General features: G+C 48.9%; 3 protein-coding genes across 8 annotated transcripts in view; 1 reads left to right on the top strand and 2 right to left on the bottom strand.

Moving 5' to 3' along the window:
• Window positions 1-9,860, bottom strand: part of LOC126579624 (protein wings apart-like) — a 13,324-nt gene extending 3,464 nt beyond the window's left edge. The window contains exons 1-5 of one of the 3 annotated variants that reach the window (XM_050243101.1): window positions 8,754-9,111; window positions 8,310-8,640; window positions 6,896-7,660; window positions 5,745-6,814; window positions 1-3,086 (exon numbers count right to left, since the gene is read on the bottom strand). The exon at window positions 1-3,086 is cut by the window's left edge and continues 944 nt beyond it. In XM_050243101.1, the coding sequence (XP_050099058.1) occupies window positions 1-3,086; window positions 5,745-6,814; window positions 6,896-7,052 (4,313 nt within the window). In that variant the 5' untranslated portion in view covers window positions 7,053-7,660; window positions 8,310-8,640; window positions 8,754-9,111. Of the gene's footprint in view, window positions 3,087-5,744; window positions 6,815-6,895; window positions 7,661-8,309; window positions 8,641-8,753; window positions 9,112-9,724 lie in introns of those variants that run through there. The other 2 variants (XM_050243102.1, XM_050243103.1) reach the window with 2 other exon arrangements.
• An 857-nt stretch (window positions 9,861-10,717) lies between these two features.
• Window positions 10,718-17,297, top strand: LOC126579614 (DDB1- and CUL4-associated factor 10 homolog). Of its 3 annotated transcripts, none has more exons than XM_050243084.1 (6): window positions 10,718-11,638; window positions 14,018-14,131; window positions 14,209-14,578; window positions 14,716-14,871; window positions 15,428-15,493; window positions 15,584-17,297. In XM_050243084.1, exons 1-6 carry the CDS (start codon window positions 11,454-11,456, stop codon window positions 16,673-16,675), a joined length of 1,983 nt encoding a protein of 660 aa, XP_050099041.1. In that variant the 5' UTR covers window positions 10,718-11,453; the 3' UTR covers window positions 16,676-17,297. The 3 variants fall into 3 exon arrangements, with proteins under 3 accessions (XP_050099041.1, XP_050099042.1, XP_050099043.1); XM_050243085.1 differs by lacking the exon at window positions 10,718-11,638 and adding an exon at window positions 13,447-13,566; XM_050243086.1 differs by lacking the exon at window positions 10,718-11,638 and adding an exon at window positions 13,925-13,951.
• Window positions 17,298-17,426: 129 nt separating this feature from the next.
• Window positions 17,427-20,000, bottom strand: part of LOC126579613 (inositol polyphosphate-5-phosphatase A) — a 10,536-nt gene continuing 7,962 nt past the window's right edge. The window contains exon 9 of one of the 2 annotated variants that reach the window (XM_050243083.1): window positions 17,427-19,838. In XM_050243083.1, the coding sequence (XP_050099040.1) occupies window positions 19,525-19,838 (314 nt within the window). In that variant the 3' untranslated portion in view covers window positions 17,427-19,524. The remainder of the gene's footprint in view (window positions 19,839-20,000) is intronic. The other variant, XR_007608456.1, reaches the window with a different exon arrangement.

The raw sequence follows: 20,000 nt of genomic DNA, 5'->3' as shown, positions 1-20,000 counted from the left end.
TCTTGCATCTGGTGGGAGTTCTTCACATTCCGCACGATCGTGTAGAATGGTTTGGAGTCGCGATAGCAGCGTATCTTCGACGGCATTTGTTCACCCCCACCGTACTCGTTGTCCCAATCACCACCGAAGCCGGCACCTTCCGAGTCGTAAGATTGAGCCGATCCAGCAGGGTAGTAGCCACCGCTGTTGCCACTGCCACCAGTGTTCATACCCGGCAGCCCATTGGCACCCCCAAATCCAGGATCCACGCCAAAGCAGTTGCTGTTTGTGCTGGAGGTTGAGGTACCAACACCACTAGCGCCGGGGCCACCGCTGCCACCAGCTGCTAGCCCCACCCCGCCAGAGCTCGACTGTTTGTTGGCACGTTTGGCACGCGCTCCCAGGCCGCCCGGTAGTGAGCTTAACGATGCATCACATTCAAGTAGATCACCGTTGCTATCAGCAGGACCGGTACCTGCATCGGCACCAACAATACCACCGCCAACAGCGCTTCCACCGACAACCGTCGGCATTGCGCCGGTCCCAGTTGCCCCTTCGCCAGTGATTGGTGCGCAAGGATCATCCAGCATATCGCCAACAATCACTCCAGCCCCACTGCTCCCACCGATACCAACAGTCCCAACGCCACTAGTACTGTTTCCTGCTATTCCTGCGCTGCCACCGCTAGTGACGGTATCAAGACCATCGACACCATCGCTAGGAACCACCACCGCGGTACTGCATGATCGACTGTCCCGCATCCTGCCATTGTCTTCGTCGTCGTCATCCCATTTGTGCTTGTACACATGCCGTTTCTTGGCTTCGGGAGCACCATCGGACGAACCGACGAGTGGGCGGCTCTTGAAGATCGACCCTTTCTTCTGTAACACCAGCCGCATCGGTGCAGGTGGTTGTAATTCAGCAGTATTGGCGGCGACGGGTTGCCCCATTGAGTTCGCCTCCATCTCATCAGCAGTGCCACCATCCGCGGCAGCAGTACCACCACCACTCTCCATTGGCACCTCCGTTGAGCGTGCGTTCTGGTAATGTGACGGCTGCTCCCTCAGTGGGTCCGTGAAAAGGTCGCTCATTAGCTGGGTGGCACTGGTTGTTATTATGCTCTTGCTCTCTAGATCACTACCGGAGCCGAGTCCTCGCTGCGCACCAAGATCCAACACTCCTACATCCTGCTGCTCGTGCAGCGTTATGCCATCGGTCATCGATCCGCCGCCTGGTAAGGTCGCCGATGACAACTCGGGCAGGTAGTCCGGTGGCACCACATTCTTTTTCCGTCTGCTGTATTGCCTCGTAGTAGTAGCAGCGGCTACGTTTCCAGTGCTGCTCAAGATCTTCTCTGTTGACTGTACTTTTGATAGTGCATCAGGCTGTGGCTCCGGCAATCCATCGCCACCTAGATTAGCACTGGGAGCACCTTGGCCGGCTGGCTTCATCGGCAGCTCAAACTCACTCGAATCCTGTCGCTGCTGCTGCTGCTGTTGTGTGACCTTCTTCTGCGTCCCGTCGCCGTTCGACGTGGCACTAGCATTTGCACTCCCTTTTGCTACCTTCTTTGCTTTGATCGTCGTTTCGAGAGCACCGCCGGCAATGGCACTAGACCCCACAACCGTGGTGTTGTTATTGTTATTATTGTTATGATTGCTGTTATTGTTGGTTGCGCGACTGCGTACCGAGCGGGTGACGGTCGCACTGGATCGTAGACTTTGCGGGGACACGTTCCCTGCATCCAACGGCATCGCCTCGGTAGCACCACCCTCGGTACCCGGTGTTTTCGTTTTGTTACGCGTCACACGGCTGTAGGTCGGAGCACTGCGACTACTCACATTTTTTAACGACAGCTTAAGTACCTCAACGCGCTCTGTCGCCGGTGGGGGCACCACCGATGGAGACGATGATTCTGTGTTGCCGGCCGCGACCAGCGGCGTGGTAGCCATCGCTACCGCGGTTCTGGTTGCGTTGATCGGTGACGATGAAACGGGGGCTGTGGCCAGCGGAGGTCGTGGATTGATATCCTGCGTGTTCTCGTTCTCGGAGTACGCGTCAGAGGGTGGTGCGGCTACCGTCGAGCTGTTCTGCGACAGCTCCAGGTCACTGCCACAATCGCTGGAACCGCGGCTGTGTATGATCTGGCAATGGGGCTGCTGCTGCTGATGGTGGTTGTGATGATCGCCTTCGCCAGCCGGTAGTGTGTGCTTGGGCGTATTGTTGTCGGACGACGCACTGCCGAGGATAGAGCTCTGCGAGTCGAAATCCTCACCACCGGATAGAGATGACAGCGTGCGAAACACCTCGTACGTGTCGGTGCCGGGCAGCGGAAAGACCGGTCGCGTGCCGGTTGCCGTGCCGGTTGCCGAATGGGACGGCTGGAACAGTGCTGACAGTACCGTAGTTTCTGACTGCTGTTGCGGAGCTGCCGTCGGCTCGAACCATTCCGCAATGTCGCCCTGTGTCTTTGGTTCGGTCGCAGATGTCGCTGCCGCCCTCGAACGCTTCGACGAGAGATGGTGCCTTGCTCGTTCCTGTTCGATGGCGCGCTTCTTGAAATTGTACCGGCAAGTTTTATTCCCTTTCGCAGAACTAGCAGTGGCCGATGTGCTGCCGACCGTAGGCGATGCGCCAGCCGTCGTCGGCGAAGATGTCGTGGTTGCGGATGTTGTGGTGGTTGTCGTGCCAACCATAGGTTTGCCTCCGAGCGATATTTTTATCTTCAGATCGGTTTTTGGTACCGCCACAGGTACTGATATCGCCGGCACGGCCCCTTCCTTCTCAATGTTATTTGGTTGTTGTTGTTCTAGTTGCTGCTGTTCGCCAATCAAACCCTCTTCGGCATAACGATGTTGGTACGGTCCATCATGCAACGGTTGATGGTGCTGCTGGCTTGGCGACTGGCCATCACTGCCAGTCAACGCCGGGTGGTAGTGGGCAGATGTTGACGCAAACTGGTCCACCGTAGTCGTGTCCGAATTGCCGGTACTAGTTGGCGGCTGCTGCTGCTGCTTCTGCTGCGCCTGATAATCACTAGCGACCGGTGCTGATGCACTGTTTGAAGAAATATCCTCACTATCGGTGCTAATTAGCATGGATGTGCCCTGTGAAAGACGTACAGACATAAAATACGTTAGCAAATAAACGGATTATAACGCAGGATTGTAGCGCCAAGGTAGCATCGCAAAGTATGTTGATGTGCATTTTTCAGTATAATCAAAGACCGTCCGTCGACAAGCACCTGCGCACACAAACATAAAAACCATAAACCAATCTCGCGGGACTCATAAACTTATCAATAGCGTAGGTCCTATTTTCTGACTGCAGCCTCGGCCAGTCGAAGCATTTCCAATAATCAGGGAATACACTGGTAATACTGATAATATGGTCCAAGTGTCTGTTTTTTGCATAAAACTGATAAAAAGAAGTGTACGAAGATGAAATTGGTTGCATCGGTGATACGAGCCCGAAATCATCATAACCAACCATAGAAATACAAATTGTATCATTAAAAATGGAATAATCCATGTCGTTCGCTACCGTATGAATTCGGAATCGGTCTGTGCCGATTGGTGCGAACAGACTTTCCCGCCTTAAAATCATCGCCAAGCCGAGACTAATTAACTTTTTCCAAGAAGGTCATAACAAATGATATCAGTCATAACAAGTGATAGTTGCTCTACTCGAATCAGTTGTCATAATTATGTGCATTTAATTAGGCTGTACGAGCATGAGTTTGCGTCGCGTCGCCAATTTGTGCGCGTAGTAGTAGTTGCACGTACGAGCGGACGACTCAGGTGATGATGGCAGCATTTCTTCCAGCGTAACACCCCAGCCGCGGCCGTTGTACAACAGTAACATGACCACCCCGGTGAAACGGAGAAAGCCGCTAACAATTCAGGCACTTTATGCTCGTCTTTTCTGACACGCAGGCAAGCGGACAGGTAGACGCCGGTTGGTGGAAGGGGAAGCGACGGTGGTGCAGGAAACCGCCAATCGATAAGAGGTGCGCTGCTGTGGCGCTACCGGGCGCTGCTGCCGCTGCAATGATGACGATAATGTGATTGTGTAGGTCGACTGTCTGGTCGAGGAACTGGCCACACGGGGTCACTGGATCGAACATCCTTATTCCCGCTCCCGCTCACCAGGCACGACACTTCGTTGACAGTAGCTATCGGACAGCACAGGACAATTTGCGGTATGCAGCACACGTTTGGTTCAACGCTTTCAATGGACACAGCACAATAACAGACGGGTATCCTCGTACTAGAGCACTAGCAGGACTCCGCCGGCTATGATGCGGGCGACTCTGGTGTGTTGGGAGATTGCTGTGCGGCTTTGTTATTTTAAGGGCCACCGTATGTTCACCAGCCGCCTGCCGCCATTGTCGTCATCACACCGCCATTCAATATCTGAGCTGCACACGCATACAAACACCCTACACCACCAGCTGCTGGTCTGACTATGGCGGGCTTTTCTGTTTTTGTACCCAACATCGCATCCACCCTACAGTGCAAGCGCCGTATTTGTCGCTATGGTTGAAGGGTAGTCAAATGGATTCAACTTACGGCTTAATCGGCGGAAACTCTCAGTCGCGACGAAACCGTACTGCAGCAGTTTTTTACTGTTTCATAAACTAGGTGGAACATAAATGTACGCACCTGAGGAAGCCCCTCAGGAACAGTGTCGGACTCACACTATTAAACCACTAGCTTAGTTTCTCGTTACCACCCTGCTCCTGGGAGGCTCTTTCGAGACGGGCTAGCTGCGAGTACTGCAGCCGTAGGTTTCCAAAAGAAGTGAAAAAAAAACAGAAAGAGTCAGAGATCCACGACACACACCGCTCTAGCAAGCCGTGCTTCTGGCTCGCACTCAAACGTACGCTACCCCCTGCAAACGGTGGCAACCACAGCATGAATGTTATGATATCTCCATTCCGCTCAATACAACCGCACTCATTCTGTACGGGAAAAAACTCTTTTCTCCTCCGCTGTTCCTCGTTTCCCATCCTGCTCAATCACTTATTCTTTCTCTTTCTTTCTCTCTCTCTCTCTCTCTCTCTCTCTCTCTCGTTCGCACGCACTGCTCTATGACTCAATGGCACACATTTGAAAACGAGAACATAGCGTTTGTGTGCGTCTAGCCATTCAATTTCTGGTGATTGGTGTACGCTCGATTCTGTGACCAAACGTCCATGGCATATGTATGCGTGTTCCTTTACCGGTTAGGCTCCTTCTGGGGCTCCCTCTCCTCTCCCTAACTGCTAAAGGTGCGTTTTCACCTCCGAAGCACACACCCACACGTACGCACTTCAGCAGCCTCGAGTGTCAGCGAGCTAGGGTATGAAAGTATGCTCGTCGAACCAACCAGTGGCGGTCAACCTCTACGACTCGCGTACATTTTACAGCGAAAGCACAATTATTTTGAATTTCCAGGTGTAATAACTTTTAGCAAGAAGGAGGACTTTATATGTCCACATCTTTTTTAAACATATATAATGACGGACGAGCCGTATGTTAAGATGCAATATCAGGATCAGCATGTTTATGTTGGTTAAACAGGAACGAATCCGATTCGGTCGGGGACAGAAACGGCTTATTATTTTGACGCATTTTGAGCACCTAAAGTACACGTAAATTAATGATACAGGACTTCCTACTTTCACACGAGATGTTCTTAACGTTTGATGCCATTACCCATTCCCTGTAGATATTTGTACGGCGAAAATAGAAGTAGGAGAGTAAATTCATGTTTGAGCTTACCTTGGAAATTCGCAGCAGAATCGGCCGATGCTCGCCGATCGAGGGCGATGCAAGGGGTGTGGGCACGGTGGTCGTCGGTCGGCTACCTGTTCGGCCGCCTTCTATCGCCAAACTATCGCTGGTCGGCGAGCAGTTCGCTTTGGTGTCACACTGAAAGGCTGGCTGGATCGATTGCGATACCTCTGGGTGCTGATCTTCGTCGGGAGAGTACCGCTCGGCAATCACTTCTGGTTGCTCCAAATGGATTTGTAATGCCATTTTCTGCTGCTGACGCTGCAGTTGATAGTCATTGCTGTCGTCGTCCTCGTTGTAGTTGATGATCCGGTTCTGAATGCGTGACGAGTTGCGTTTCGGTTGGTCTGGCGCTGCTGCTGCCCTGCTAGTGGATGGCTCTTTCGCTTTCGATTTTTTTGCCTTTTTCTCCTTCTTCTCCTTCTTGTTGCTTCCTTTCGACCGACGCCCAGCGTCCTCCGGAGACTGTTTCTTACGCCGCGAGGACGATTTTGACGATACAACGGCACCACCGATCGGTTCGCTCGATTGCAGCAGCTGATCGTGCTGTTCTAAGAGGTGCTGTTGCCGATGCTGAGCAGCATAGGTATCAGTGGACTGCGGTGGCAACACAACACCACCGCCAACAACGTTGGCCGACTGCGGACCAGTGGGCGAGAACTGTGGTGTGGCCGCAGCCGACAATGGCTGATAGTAATGTGATGGAGCCACTTGGGCCGTCGATGAGGATGAGATCACACATGCTCGGTTATTTGTATGCATAAGTTCATCCGGATGTGGAACGGCCGCGTTCGCCGCGTTGGGCGCAGACAGTGCCGGAATGGTGGATGACCCATCGCCGGCTGCCATCATTAAATGGTGATGCTGTTGGAAGGCATTGTCGGGCGATGGCACCACCAACGGTGGTGGCAGAATATTGCGGCTTTTAAAGAACTTTCGAGGCCGCGCCGGCTCCTGCGCCACCGGAGATAGCAGGTTTGACAACGCTTCTGTAGAATCTCGCGCAACGCCGACGTCGGATGAGGGCTCCATCATGTCTACATTGTTGTACTCGGAGACTGAAACAAATAGACATAGATTGTTTTTAAAAATATTAAGATAGATTCGTTGGAAAGCAGGAGTTTGGCATTGAAACCTACCGAAACTGCGGTTCCGTATCGATGTGAAACTCGTTATACCCCAACGACCGACGAGTCCGGCGGAGCGACGGGGCGCCGGACAATTCTCTTTACGGCGCTCCTTCAGTAGAGAATCCAGCGGCACGATGACGCCGTGCGGTTTGTTCCACTTGGGCATCTTGGCGGTTCCGTGGCCTCGCTTTGTTCGGCCGGAACCGGCAGCAGTAGCAGAACCACGCAGCGTCCCAAGCACTGCACCGGACGATTCCAATGCGTGACAGTTATCGTCCGAAGTAAGCAATAAAGCTTGAACCTTAACTTAAAACATATATACACACACCCTCACACAAACACAAAAGAGCAGATTCAATGGGATGCACTATACGATCATGCTCGCAATAGAACGTCTTTTGGCAATGGCAACCCGTTTCTTTCGCCGGTTGTATACGACTTTTGCTACAAAAGGCGTTAGCGTTTCGGTGTCCTTGCGGTGCCGGTTGCTGGATTCAATTCAGTTGTCTCACGATATAGTTTCTCGGTGCAATCGCGGCACGGAACACGACCAATGCTCGCCAGCACACGCAGCACCATAAAGTTTCGTCGAGGCAAAGACTGTCCGGCGAGGCTGAAGTTTACACGATTGCATCGCTTTGGCCGTTGCGCCTTAGTTGCGACTTGCGACCGACTGAAGATTGCTCGCTTTGATTGCAATCGATCGCAGCAGCAACAGCAGCACGAATCGCTTGTTTTATGCTATGTCGCCAGTTTTATGCACGTTCTATAGCTCTGGAAGAAGCACATAAACAAGAAGAAGATATTAGCAGCTTGCCTCATTGAATGCATGAATGTGTGCAGCGCGCCGGATGACGCTTCGAGAGTTTTCGGCTCACTGTCACTGCCCCCTACCACCGCTCACTGCCCCCTGATTACCATTGCCACTCTGCGAAGGGGGTAAAGGGAGTAAACTCTGTTTCAAGTTGATCGACGGGAATGAACCACATTACCACGGGTTGTTGCACAACCGTTGTACTGTTTGTTGATTGCAGGATTTGTGTGGGAAAGACGAGGTGTTGCTCACTATTGATTGCAGACTACTTGGTCGGTTAGCGGAGCACACTGCTGAACGGAGTGGGCATCAAGAGCACGCCTATGACAACATGATTTCAATATAGATGATGCGTTCTGCAGCATGAGAACAGGATGGCATCGCCGCCATCCTCAGAATCACACGCACATACGCACATACGCACACACGCACACACAGTGCGGAAAGGGAAGACGACACCTTGGCAGAATGTGGTGTGTTCGCTGTGACTCTCTCACTCCGTGTCGTCCGACCCGTACATTCTTACCCACTGGGTTGGCCATCCTAGCAAAGTGCATTGGGTAGCAGAGGCAGGGAATAAGATGCTGAAAAGAAGACACGCTTTCATACCCGCTTTTTCCGCTGTGTTCTTTGTCGTCGTCGTCGTCCTACTCCTCCTCCTCCTCCTGCTCCTGCTCCTGATCCTGTCTGACTCCCGCAGACGTCGACGACCCTGAGCAGAGGTATATGCAGACTCCGCTCGCTGCTACACACTGACCTCAAAGGAAGCGAGTGGTAGTGGAAAAACTTGAGAAATTTTCGGTGCGGTGATAATGTCTGGTGGTTGTTGGTCCTCCGATGCTCGCTAGCTGTACTACACGTCTTCGCCGTCAATGCTCGCTGTACTCCCTCTCTCTACCCCGTCGTGAGAAGTATTTACAACAACATTACACCAATACACCTGGCATTCGCACGCAATGGAAGAGAGATAATTGGTATTGGTCTCTTCTGCCCCTTCTGCAGCAGCAGCAGCAGCAGCAGGCGAAACACACAGCTACACTGACGAACGCTCACCTCCTTCTTCTAACGCGTGTATGTTCCTGTGGATGCTGTTGCTCCGATGACAGGGGCTATTCCAATAATAGTATCTCGAGAATCCCGAAACTGCAACGGTATCGTACGCGGTGCGCGCAGATCATGAGAAGGACGGCGAAGACTATGGTACTATAGTAGGAAAGGATGGCGTACATGGCTGAAGAAACGCGACAACGCGACTTCCAACAGCCTAGCTCGCTCATTCGCCGTCCCTCGCAGGCATTTTTCGCTCCCCACAGTCGACAATGACAATAAAAGAGCTACTTCAGGTCGTTTTATGCTACCAAAAGATAAACACGAACAACCGCATGTGAGTAAGCCAGCTAGGAAGCCACGCTGTTCATAGAATTCCAGTGAAATCACTAAACGAAATCCACGCAGAACGGATCAGCACTGCCAAGGAAATTGTCCCGTTTAACAGGACTACGCCTTATCGTTTTTGATGCACATTCGTATCAATTACGTATCTACGCACTGGCACGCATCCACAATAACACAAAAATATACGCGCGCGCGTGTACTTAAAAGGCACGCTGCTCGGGCTCCCGCAGTGCCGCGACAATTAAACAAATTTCATCGAAAAACGCACGGCATAACCCACATTCAAACACACACGCACTTAGCAATAGTGACCAACAATAACAACAACAGTAGCAACAAAAATCACAGAAATGCACCCGTACCTGCCTCACGCATAGTGGGTGCTTTTTTTTTGCAAAATCCTCGTTCTTGCAAGCACACAATGTACTTCTGCATCAACACTCTGCTCTGGGCTATGGCTCTTTGCATAGCCAAATGGTCACCGTTTCAACATTATCCTGTAAACCATAGTACTTACACGTATCCTCTACAAACGGTTGCAATTTATACCTAATCTAAATTGATAGCTACTCCCGAACTACTCCGAATAATCAACAGTAATCACGCCCGTGGGTTTCATATGTACTTACACAACGTTATTTCAGTTAGTATAACGTCCGCCACACCGGCTAGTCTGGCGTAACTGTACTTTTTGCAATGATAATTCAATCTCGAAGCGTAGGGATATGTCGACGCGGTTCTTTACTGTTTCAGGATGATTGCCTAACACTCAGACTGCCTGGATGCTGCCGGGAACTGCATCATGCTATAGCGAGCATAATATACAAACACTCACACACGTAGCTTCACTCACTAGTTTTGGTTCGTTTGGGTGAGTCGCGGGTGGTTAAGAAAAAACCGTTTCACTTTCAAACATGTTCTAGCAATCAACATCATGCTGTTCTGAAAAAGAAATTAATGCTACATCCACGCAATGGGCTTGTTTTAACCTATTCGCCACGGGAAGTGAGTATTAAAACGGGAAAATATGAGCGTGCGAAGCTTCGTGATACTGGTTCTCGCATATCTGGAGTGCTCAGGAAAAGCAGGAATAAGAAACCACGTAAGGAAGTTATAAATAGCCTGAACAATTCATTCATTACTCTACCATTCCCGTGTTCCATACGACAACATTCTAGTGTCAGCAACGCGGCTGGCGCGGTTTTAGGCTATAGAATTCGACTACCAACTCGGTTCGTTTGGTGCGGGCCAAAACATGGATAAAAATCGTATGAAGGCGGTATTAAGATGAAATGTACTGCGATGAAACGGCTTATTCATTTTAAATGCACGAGAAGAAACGTCTTATTTTCTGCCGGCATTCTATCCGAGTGACAGTTAATCGGGCGAACTGGCAGATAATCGGTCAAAGCACTCATGGTGCCCAAAAAGTCGCCGTTTTTTTTACTATTTTAAACATTATGCTGGCCAAAGACGTAGTATTAGTTTATTAGAGAAGAGCAGGGATTAATAGGGTACGCTAATGGCGGTTGTTTGAGGGGTACGAAATAGGACATAAGGAAAAAAACTCGTTTTGAGTATAACTCAGTAACTCACCATGAAAGTGTATAGGGAGGGGATTGTACGTTTTACGTTTGCCGTGAAAAGGAACGTGACAGCGAGCCACATCTATACCTGTTTACCGAATATGATGGCTACGTTTTGAGGCAACACTGACTGGTGGCCGCACCGAACGGTCGCATTTCGAGAGCAGTGACTCGGAGAAGTGAACTTCCATGCGTCTGTGAGCAAACACGTCGAAGGAGTTAGTACCGCGGATAGCAAACCGGAATCGCGGTGGATCGCTCGATACTGCGAGCGTTCGTGTTTGCCTGTGGACCTCACAAAAGCGCAAGTTGCAGTTACACCGTTTATACCCGCCCGTGTCCCTATTTTGCTTACCTGAGTGCATCCTGTACCGTTCGTGATAGCCTACTTAACGGAGGCTTATGGGGTCGCTGGTTTCCTAGTGCGTGTGCAAGGATCCAAGGAAGTCGCAAGAAGTGCCGTGTGCTCCACTCAAGAATCAACTCAACTATCAGTCAAAGCATAAAACGTCGTTGGAATACACTGGAAACCCATACCCGCCGTTCAGTGTCCAGCTGACCTGCAAGCAACGCTAAGCCAACCCGAGTTTTTTGTGACAGTTTCAATAGTGGTAGTGCTTTGGCGAGTTCGGTTCGGTGATCAGGTTCCAGCTGCAGCCAAGCAACAGGAAGGGTTGCTTCCTTTTGCAGAACTGTCGCTCTCGCAGATCGCTCGCACTCCGCCATAAAACCGTCCTCAACATAGCGTACTCCTTCTCCCGCAAACAAAGCGATGTATCATTGGCAATTGAACCGAGAGCGTGGTACGGTGCCGCGTGCCGTAGGTAATACTGACATTGTCTACCGGATGGTGTACGGCTCCTTCAATCGACGCTTGATGTTACCAAGGCACTGCAGAAGCGAAAATGATGACTTCGAAGATGATTCCATCAACGGGCTTACGTTCTCTGCGGATGGGTAAGGATTTGGAACTCCTTTCAACAACCATTCAATAGCCCTCTTGCATTCTAACTTTCCCTTCTTATCTATCGCTCTCGCTCTCACTCTCTCTCTCTCCTCCATTCTTTCTCTCTCTCTTTCTCTTTCCTTCCGTCCTTCACTTATATTCGCTCATTCACCCTTTTACTCGCAAGGATTCCAAAGATTGCTTCTTTTGTTTAGCTGTCCACTCCACTTTTACGCATTGCTTCCCATTCGTTCTCGCCCCCTTCGCTACGCTTTGTCATTTTTTTTTCAATGAAATTCCTCCAAATCGCAAAATCGAACTCAGAAGTCTCGTATTACTATCGATTCGGTGCTCCATGGTGTTGTGGTGTCGGCTGCGGCGTGCAGCGTGCAAACAATTAGCATGATCTCCTACAATGGACCAGTTGGATTTGTGATCATCTGCGATCAATGACTGCTTTCTGCATTAATGCGCCATGACGTCGTTTGCTGTCGTGACGGGACCGTTGCGATGTTTCCATTGCTTCTCTTTCTCTCTTTTTTTTAAAGAGCTGTAAATCTTGATAGCGAAACCGCTAACGGGTTGCGGAAGGCAGCTTGCCCTTGCGAGGTGCGCAAGCGTCTAGGCTTTTTGGTACGCAGTAGTGGCGGTGATCAAAGAACAATCCACAGCGACCTAATGTTCACTTAGAATACATAATCGGCAAAGTTTGCTTCCCTTTCCTAGTGTGTCACCCTCGGCGCAAAAGAATGCCCTTGGCGAGAAGCTGATTTATGGTTACATTCGAATAGCAGAAGCAGAGAAAAAAAAGAAGAGGAGGAGGAGGAGGAGGAGGAAGACGAAGAAGCAAAAAGCATAAAATAAACTAAAGCACCTTTTTCCTCCCCACACCATTCCGGTTGATCGTAACTAATGTGGAACCCCCTTCTAGCCCCCCGGCGCCACCCTTCCCTCCGCCCTCTTACAACTCACCGCAGCTTCCCCTTCTACGTTACTGCCATCGGTAGTGACCAAGGTGAGGTGTCGCCGATCCGCCGATGGTAGCAGCGCCGGTGCGATGGTCAGTGAAGTTCAAGTTGAAGAATGAAGCCTAACACGCACACACCATCAACCGCCCGCCGCCCCTTGTGCCATGCTAGCTAGCCATGCATAATTGTTGGCTTAGTTCAGGTTCTTGTTGAAGCTTTTCATTAAGCAGCCATTACAGGCTGGCTATGTCTGGTGTATGGTAGCATTGAAGCTGTCACTGAATGTCGTACCTTCGCCTGCAAACAGTGGAATGAATCCTAGACCTGCGGCACAATTTCCAAAGCCGGCTGGCAGAGACCTGTTTCCATGCAAGAAGGCAACATGGTGAATGGTGGTCCTGCGAACCGAGGCATCTGATGTTCTAGTTGCCGTGGGAATCCCAATTTACTGCGTCTTCGCTGAAGCCTGATTCTAGGCAGCATTATGAGGTTCACCTTAGCTATACAGCTCGGTAACCACGCACACATCAGCAAACACAACTGGTCCGGTCCACCTAGTACCGGACCTAGAGGGGTGCCTTTCGCTAGTGACATAGTGACATTGACTCCGAAACCCTGCGCGACACAATTGGCGCTTACTACTAGCCGCCCGATAAATATCGCTCTCGTTTGCTGCTGTTAGCTTGAACCTCATATTCACATGTAGGACCCAGCTAGATTAGTTCTTGCGTGATCCATAATGTGCAGCCCTCATTCTGCCGCTATACGATCTTGGTGAGAAGTATCGGTCCGGTAGACTAGCGGTTGGTGGTTGTCCTGTAGCCGGTAGACAAAAAAAAAAAAAAACAACGGAAATATTCTCCCACTGGCTTGCGAGTACAGCGTGCGCGAAGCAGCAGACCACTTCAAAGCAGACGCATACCGCGGACATATGTTGTGGCTTGCCTTTCCGGTCTACGCGCTGTGATGAGGTGGGTCTGTGGCGGTGGCGGTGGCGGAAAGCGAGGCAACCATCATATGTCTGTCTGTCTGTCTGTGATGGCCAGACGCATCATCGGTCGGTTTGTTTACCACACCGTTCTGTGGTACATGTAGTACATGGTTCTTCGCGACAGGGTCGCCATGGTTGAATGGGCCAAGGCGGAGACGGGTCGCTAGCAGAATGGTTAGCCGCGCTCTTGGTGCTAGCGTGACTCACGCTACCGCAACGCATCGCATTGTTGTACACCATATGGCGTCACCACCCACCACGGAAGGACCGATCGAATCAAATTGCTTACGATGACGATTGCCAATGTCTTTACTCGTCCCAAAAAAAGTACAAATTGTAGCGTAAAGCGCCAACTGAAGCAACGAGTAAAAAAAGATGCTGCCGTATTGTTCGCTACTAATTACTTCATCCTTTCTCTGCTGTTCTTACAGATCGATTTTGGTCGGAGCCCTGGCTAGCAGTGGCATCAAGATGTGGGATCCCGTGTCCGAGCAGAATATAATGCATCTGAAGAAAGCGCACGAGAAGAGTGTGAATTGCATAAAGTAAGGGTACCGTTTCTAGACTCGCTCAACAGCGCCCGATAATGTATGTGTGTGTGTGCGCGCCTCTTTGCTTGCAGATTCGTCAACGAGCACATGTTTGCGTCCGGGTCGGATGACCAAACGGTGAGCCTGTGGGACGCCCGCTATCTCCACAAACCGCTCGGTGTGTTTTATGGTCACGACGGCTGGGTCAAGAACATCGAAATCTCGCGCCACCACAACATGCTGATCTCGTCCGCCCTGGACGGGACGGTCATCGGCTGGCAGATGGATGGTAACATGGAGCGCATCTACAACTATCAACGGCTGTGCAATATACCCGGTCTCGTGCGGTGCCGGATGACGCCGGACGAAACGCGCATGGTGCTAACCACTTCCGGCGGCTACATGATTGTCATACACAATCTCGATATAATGCATCTGAACAGCGATTTGGAAGACTTCCAGGTAGACAGAACTCATGCTATGTGGTGGGTGGCTTTCCGTCACTGTTCAACGTTCGCAGTGCTAACCATGTTCCCCTCCCTTTGCTCTTTCATTTCTCCCTTTCTGCGTTTTTCTTTATTGACCGTTGTCTCTGGCAGCCGAACGTTTACCGTTTGCTACAGTCGGTCCGCCGGCTAGAAATGATGACGCCGTACTACAACCGTTGGTTCTACCCGTCGAGCCGGCGAAACCGCGTCGAACTGATCACCGACTTTCCTCACAACGACTTTGCGGAAGTGATCAGCTCTTTGGAGGTAAGCAGAATTCGCTTGCGTATAGAAACGCTGTTATGTCATCGCCTGTTTCGTAATTTGCTCGCCACCTGGCGCCTAATGCGGTTCCGAGTAGCCTGTACGTGTCGGAACGGTGTATAATTTAACGCTTTGCTTTAATGGTCGTGGCGAATGACAACAAACGCTGTGGCCAATCGCAATCTGCGTGTTCCGGTGTGACTTCGAAGCCTAGTGTCACCTTTCTCGCGACGGATGAGTGACCTAGAGACCATTGTTCGAGCATGAAGCAGCTTTTCGCTGTGGATAATGTTGCGTGCAGATTGGGTACCGCACCACTGTCGGTACCGGAAGAGGAAGTTCATAAAAGCCAAACGGTGACGGAAGTGAAAAATTGGTTGACGGCTTTTTCGCTACTTTTTACTCTAGAGCAAGATTAGTGAATGTGTTTGCCGTCGAATGGTTATTCTTTGCTGTCGGCAAATAGCATGCTTGATTCATTTACTCATTTACGTATGAACATGCACGCTAAGCTACATCTGACATGCTCTTTTTTTTGTAAAATATGTACTATTTGCAGATCCATCCCTACGGTTGGTGTGCCGTAAGCCGAAACAACCCCTCAAATGCCTACGATAATGAACGTGTAAGTAACTGCAAGGCCAGCTGGGTGCTAGTAGATAGTATTTTTATTTTTTTTTACGTCTTTTACATTCCTGTTTCATTTCCATTGCAGCAATATACTACTGTACACGATATACAGGCACTGCCAAACGACGACGACGACGACGACGAGGGTGATGAGGGCGGCGAAGCGGAAGCAAAGCAGCTTGACACAGGCGACGCGGAGCCGATAGAGCACTCCCGGTGCATGGAGCAACTCCGATTGCTTCGTAACATTCCTGAACAGCCAAACGGCAACGACTCCGATAGTGAAGACTCGGAATCGTCGTCCGAGTGTGAGGTCTTGCTATTTCCTACCGTGCCGGAAACGACCTCGCAATTAAATTCACCTCCAGCACCAACACCACTGCCAACACCAAGAGCCGAGCCCAGATCTTGTCCTGCTCCTTTGAACCGCGAGTCGATCGGTGGGGTGGCGTTGAACAACTTGTTGTCTAGGCCCACTGAGCGCACCGAGCAATCGGAGCGGTTGTGGCGAGAGCGTGTATCGGCAGCGTTTCGATGTACGCACGGTGATCATGATTACTGTGAGGATGTTATAGTGTCTAGTCTTCGGGACCTGACCAATGGTATGCACGATGCTACGCTGGGCGAGTCGGAAAGGCGCCGGGCGGGGCGCGTTCACGTCTCGCCACCGGCGCGTGTTCGCAATGAGTTGTGGGCAGCGTGCGTTCCGTACGGAGAGATTATGCACTTGGTGGGCACCGAAACGACGACTCCGCGTCCCGCTGGACGGCCCCTCGAGCCACCATTCGATGGAACGAGCGACCCACAGCTCCACAGACAGCATGATCCAGCCAAATTGTTTACGAACAATCGCCGATTGTTGTACTACATCGAGGAGCTTGGTGATCTGCCGCGCTACATAAAAGAGCCAGCCTTTTCGCCGGACGGACGTATCCTCTGTTCGCCGTACGGTGACTCAATTCGCTTGCTGGCATTCGACGAAAAGTGTTCCGAGCTCCACCGCACCATCGAGACCGAGTCAAACCGCGGGCCGGCGCAGAACCTGCACGTATTGAAAGAGTATGACGCCGGGTGTGAGTCGCCCGTCGCCTCTTGCTCGTTCAGTCCGCGCATGCCTTTGCTTGTAACCGGCTGCCGCAATGGCACATTGGTCTGGCACTCGCGTTGTCTGCACTAGAGCCAGCCCACCAAGGATGGCTTATTCAACCTTACCGCAGGACTGACGGCGGGCCGCTCACGGCTGACTACTTCTGGATGTTTGCCCCAACCACTACGTTAGGCGCTTTGCAGCTTAGCGCACAACAAACAGCGACTGCGCAACATGCTCGGTTGCACATGTTTGTACAGCTGGAGCTGTTGAAAACTGTTGTACTTACATCGCATCTGGTCATTGCCGCTGCGGCTTGTCATTTAGATTTACAAAATCCTGATTTGTGTTCGTTTCAATCGCGCAAAGAAATAAGCAACATCAGGCTTACCACCATCCATTGTACAGCTCATTCCCAACGGATCTGTATTGCGCGCGGATTCGCAACCTGTAGCGGAATCAGTTACCAAACTAGTGCCCATATAGCCTTTGATGGTTCAAGATTTATTTATATTAGGGGTTAGGTCTCGAACAATTGATAATATATTTATTTTGCCGTCAATGATTTCCTTATAGACCACTCGCTTAAAGCTAGCAACTTACAAATAGCGAGCGTCATTGGATAAACGGCGGACATAACTTATTTGAAATTGTAAATATAGCTCTACGTGGCTTGCTAACAATAAAGAATGGATAATTTTTGTATTTTGTATGTATAGCGACGCGACCCACCAACTATCTCCATGTCTTTATCCTAATTCAACAATGTCCTCTACCGCTAGGTGTTCGATGCATCTTGGTATCATGATTAACCCAAACCAAACCAGCCTGGCCTTCACCATGATCCGGAACGAAGATGAAGCAAATGTGTCACAGAGAGAAAGTAGGGTGATACGTATTGCTTAGGTTTTGTTTCGATTCCGGTAGTGAGAACTTCTTTGCCAGTAAGTTCTTCTTGCGTTTTAACTGTGAATTTGAAAAATGGATGGCTGTAAGAAAATAGTTGTATGGCTGTAAAAAAAAATTAAACCTCTATTCTCATCTTTTTCATCGTTTGCTCTCTATATATACCATCTTCATATGAACAAGCAACCAAAAATAAAAAAAGAATCGATCTCCTCCCCTTCCACGAGTTTTGAGATTTTCAACACTTTTGGTAATCTATGTTTATTTACATATAGAAGATAGAAGATTATCGTACCCATCGCTAATACAACGTTTTCGCTTTATTTCTAATCGTTTGGGCGATAATTGCCAACAACCCGTGCTGCAACATTGCCGCAATATTCCGAGGTTGCCAAATACTTGCCTAAATACATCACATACACATTAGGGGCTGCTATAACAAATGTAAGTAACCTCTATCGATCAATCTACAGTACTTTCCGAACGGTGTCCGGAAGCTCCGAGGTCAATACATTATTTTGTATAAATGTGTTATTATGTTATCATGTCTGTAACATTGCACCCAAGCGGTAAAAGGGTAAGCATATGGTAATGATTAGACTCTTATGTTATGAGGGTTAGACTTTTATGAGGTTATATGCCAAGCACAATTGCTTCAAAATGATTGCATCGGATACATAATGTTCAGAATCGGATACGTTGCTGCCAAACCAATCTTATACAACTGGAAAAACCGGGAAGGCAAAGCTGAAAGCTGACATTTATCGACTGTTGGTGCACCGAGAGTTGTACGCACTACAACCTTGGCACAACTGTGAACAGAAGCTGGGTTAGTAAATTAATTCGAACATATTACAAATTCATTGCACGCTCAACTACCCTTCTCTTTATAGCCTTCAACGATAACAGCATATAGGATTCTATGAAGTGGTTGCACACACGTCTGCTTATGTTTTACCTTTTTAACTGGATAGTCTTTATCCTTTGGAACAAGATAAGATTTTTTTATAAACATCGATCAATAAATAATAATATTAATGTATGCATACATTAAAATAAAAGATCATCTGACTGGCATCTTTGTCATAATTATCATTCTAAAGCTAAAATTAAGAGCATTAATTGCTGCTAATGTGTTTAGAAAAGCAAAAAACACTTCATCGAAAGAAAATGAAGGCACGATTCAGGCTAGTAGTCCTATGACCGCAAGCTGATGCAGTTCTTCTGGGTATGATAAATAAACTATTGTCAATCGAGTAGAACTTGTGACTCATTGTTCAAGCATAGATGCTAATAGAATAACCGTTATACCGAATAGTTATACGATAGTTAACAATCATCTTTAGCTAATACAGCAAAGATGTTGTTACATTTTGGAAGATTGAGATATATTTATTCCTGCTCTAATAAGAATAATTTAAACAAGATTAGATATTTTTAATGACAAGTAATTGGCCTTTTGAATGCTGGAATTGACTAGATTAAATTACCTTCCACGGTGACTAGTGTATGCTTAAACTGTGTACCTTTTATCGAACGGATAGAAGGCATGGAAGATTTACTTAAAAATAAAACAAAAGAATCCAGTATGCATATTAAAATGCAAAACGATTGTGAACCAATACAACTGTAGGTGCCACGATGGCCCGACGGAACAATTAATTCTGTTAACTATAGCATTTATACTATCCCTGTTTCTCTGTTTTCCATCCCCTCTGTCCGATCACCATCCTCAAAACTGTTAAGCTCCAATTTGTTATTTTATTTCTTTTGCCCTGGGGCAAACGCGGTTTCTATTTCATAATTTAATAGTTTTCTTTAACATATATAATGGCGGACGAGCCGTATGTTTCATACTTTAATAGTTGAATGGTTTTTTTTTTTAGTTTACGGAAGATATGTTTTTTATGACTCACTGAAATAAATAACACTTCCAAAGGCTCCTACATTAATTTATGGTGGTTGCATAACAGAAAGCTAACGACTAGCTGCTGTAAATTTCTTAATAGCGATCATCGTAGTTCAATGCCTATCTAAACAGAGGTTTCACGGAAAATTAGAGCACAGCGTGATCCTGCAGCTTCGCCGTAGAATGAACCGTCTTCCTCGCCTGCTCCTGCAGACACTGTCTCGGGAGTAGCAACGGTACCGTCGTCAGCATTGTCTGAACCAGTTGGCAGGATTTGGACGTAACGTGAGTTGATTATTTGCCCACTAGAAGTTTCATTTATCTGCTGCTGTTCGCAAATACGTGTGTTGAGGTCGGTGTACTGCTGCAGTCGGTCAAGTAGTTCTTCTGCTGTGATTTCACAAGGCGTATGATTGAGTATCGACGGTGGGGCAATATCTATGATGCGCAACCACGTAACACCGAAAAAATAAGAAAAGAACTAAGTTAACCACGGAATGCAGTGGTTCTTTAATATAACCAATCACATGAGGAAAATTAAAGTGTCCCAAACAATTTGTCGGACCTTATGATACCATCTTCGTCATTGATTTAAACTAG

This window comes from Anopheles aquasalis, chromosome Y (assembly GCF_943734665.1).
Source record: "Anopheles aquasalis chromosome Y, idAnoAquaMG_Q_19, whole genome shotgun sequence".
In the NCBI taxonomy this organism is placed as follows: domain Eukaryota; kingdom Metazoa; phylum Arthropoda; class Insecta; order Diptera; family Culicidae; genus Anopheles; species Anopheles aquasalis.
The sequence above is the reverse complement of the archived record's forward strand: the minus strand, read 5'-3'. Positions and strand labels throughout refer to the sequence as shown.

Excerpts from the sequence above, each read along its gene's own strand:
- LOC126579614 (XM_050243084.1), top strand. The coding sequence starts at position 11,454 with ATGTATCATTGGCAATTGAACCGAGAGCGTGGTACGGTGCCGCGTGCC. Across the intron at positions 14,132-14,208 it reads AAGAGTGTGAATTGCATAAA|ATTCGTCAACGAGCACATGT; the intron begins GTAAGGGTACCG and ends CTTTGCTTGCAG. Across the intron at positions 15,494-15,583 it reads ATGCCTACGATAATGAACGT|CAATATACTACTGTACACGA; the intron begins GTAAGTAACTGC and ends TTTCCATTGCAG.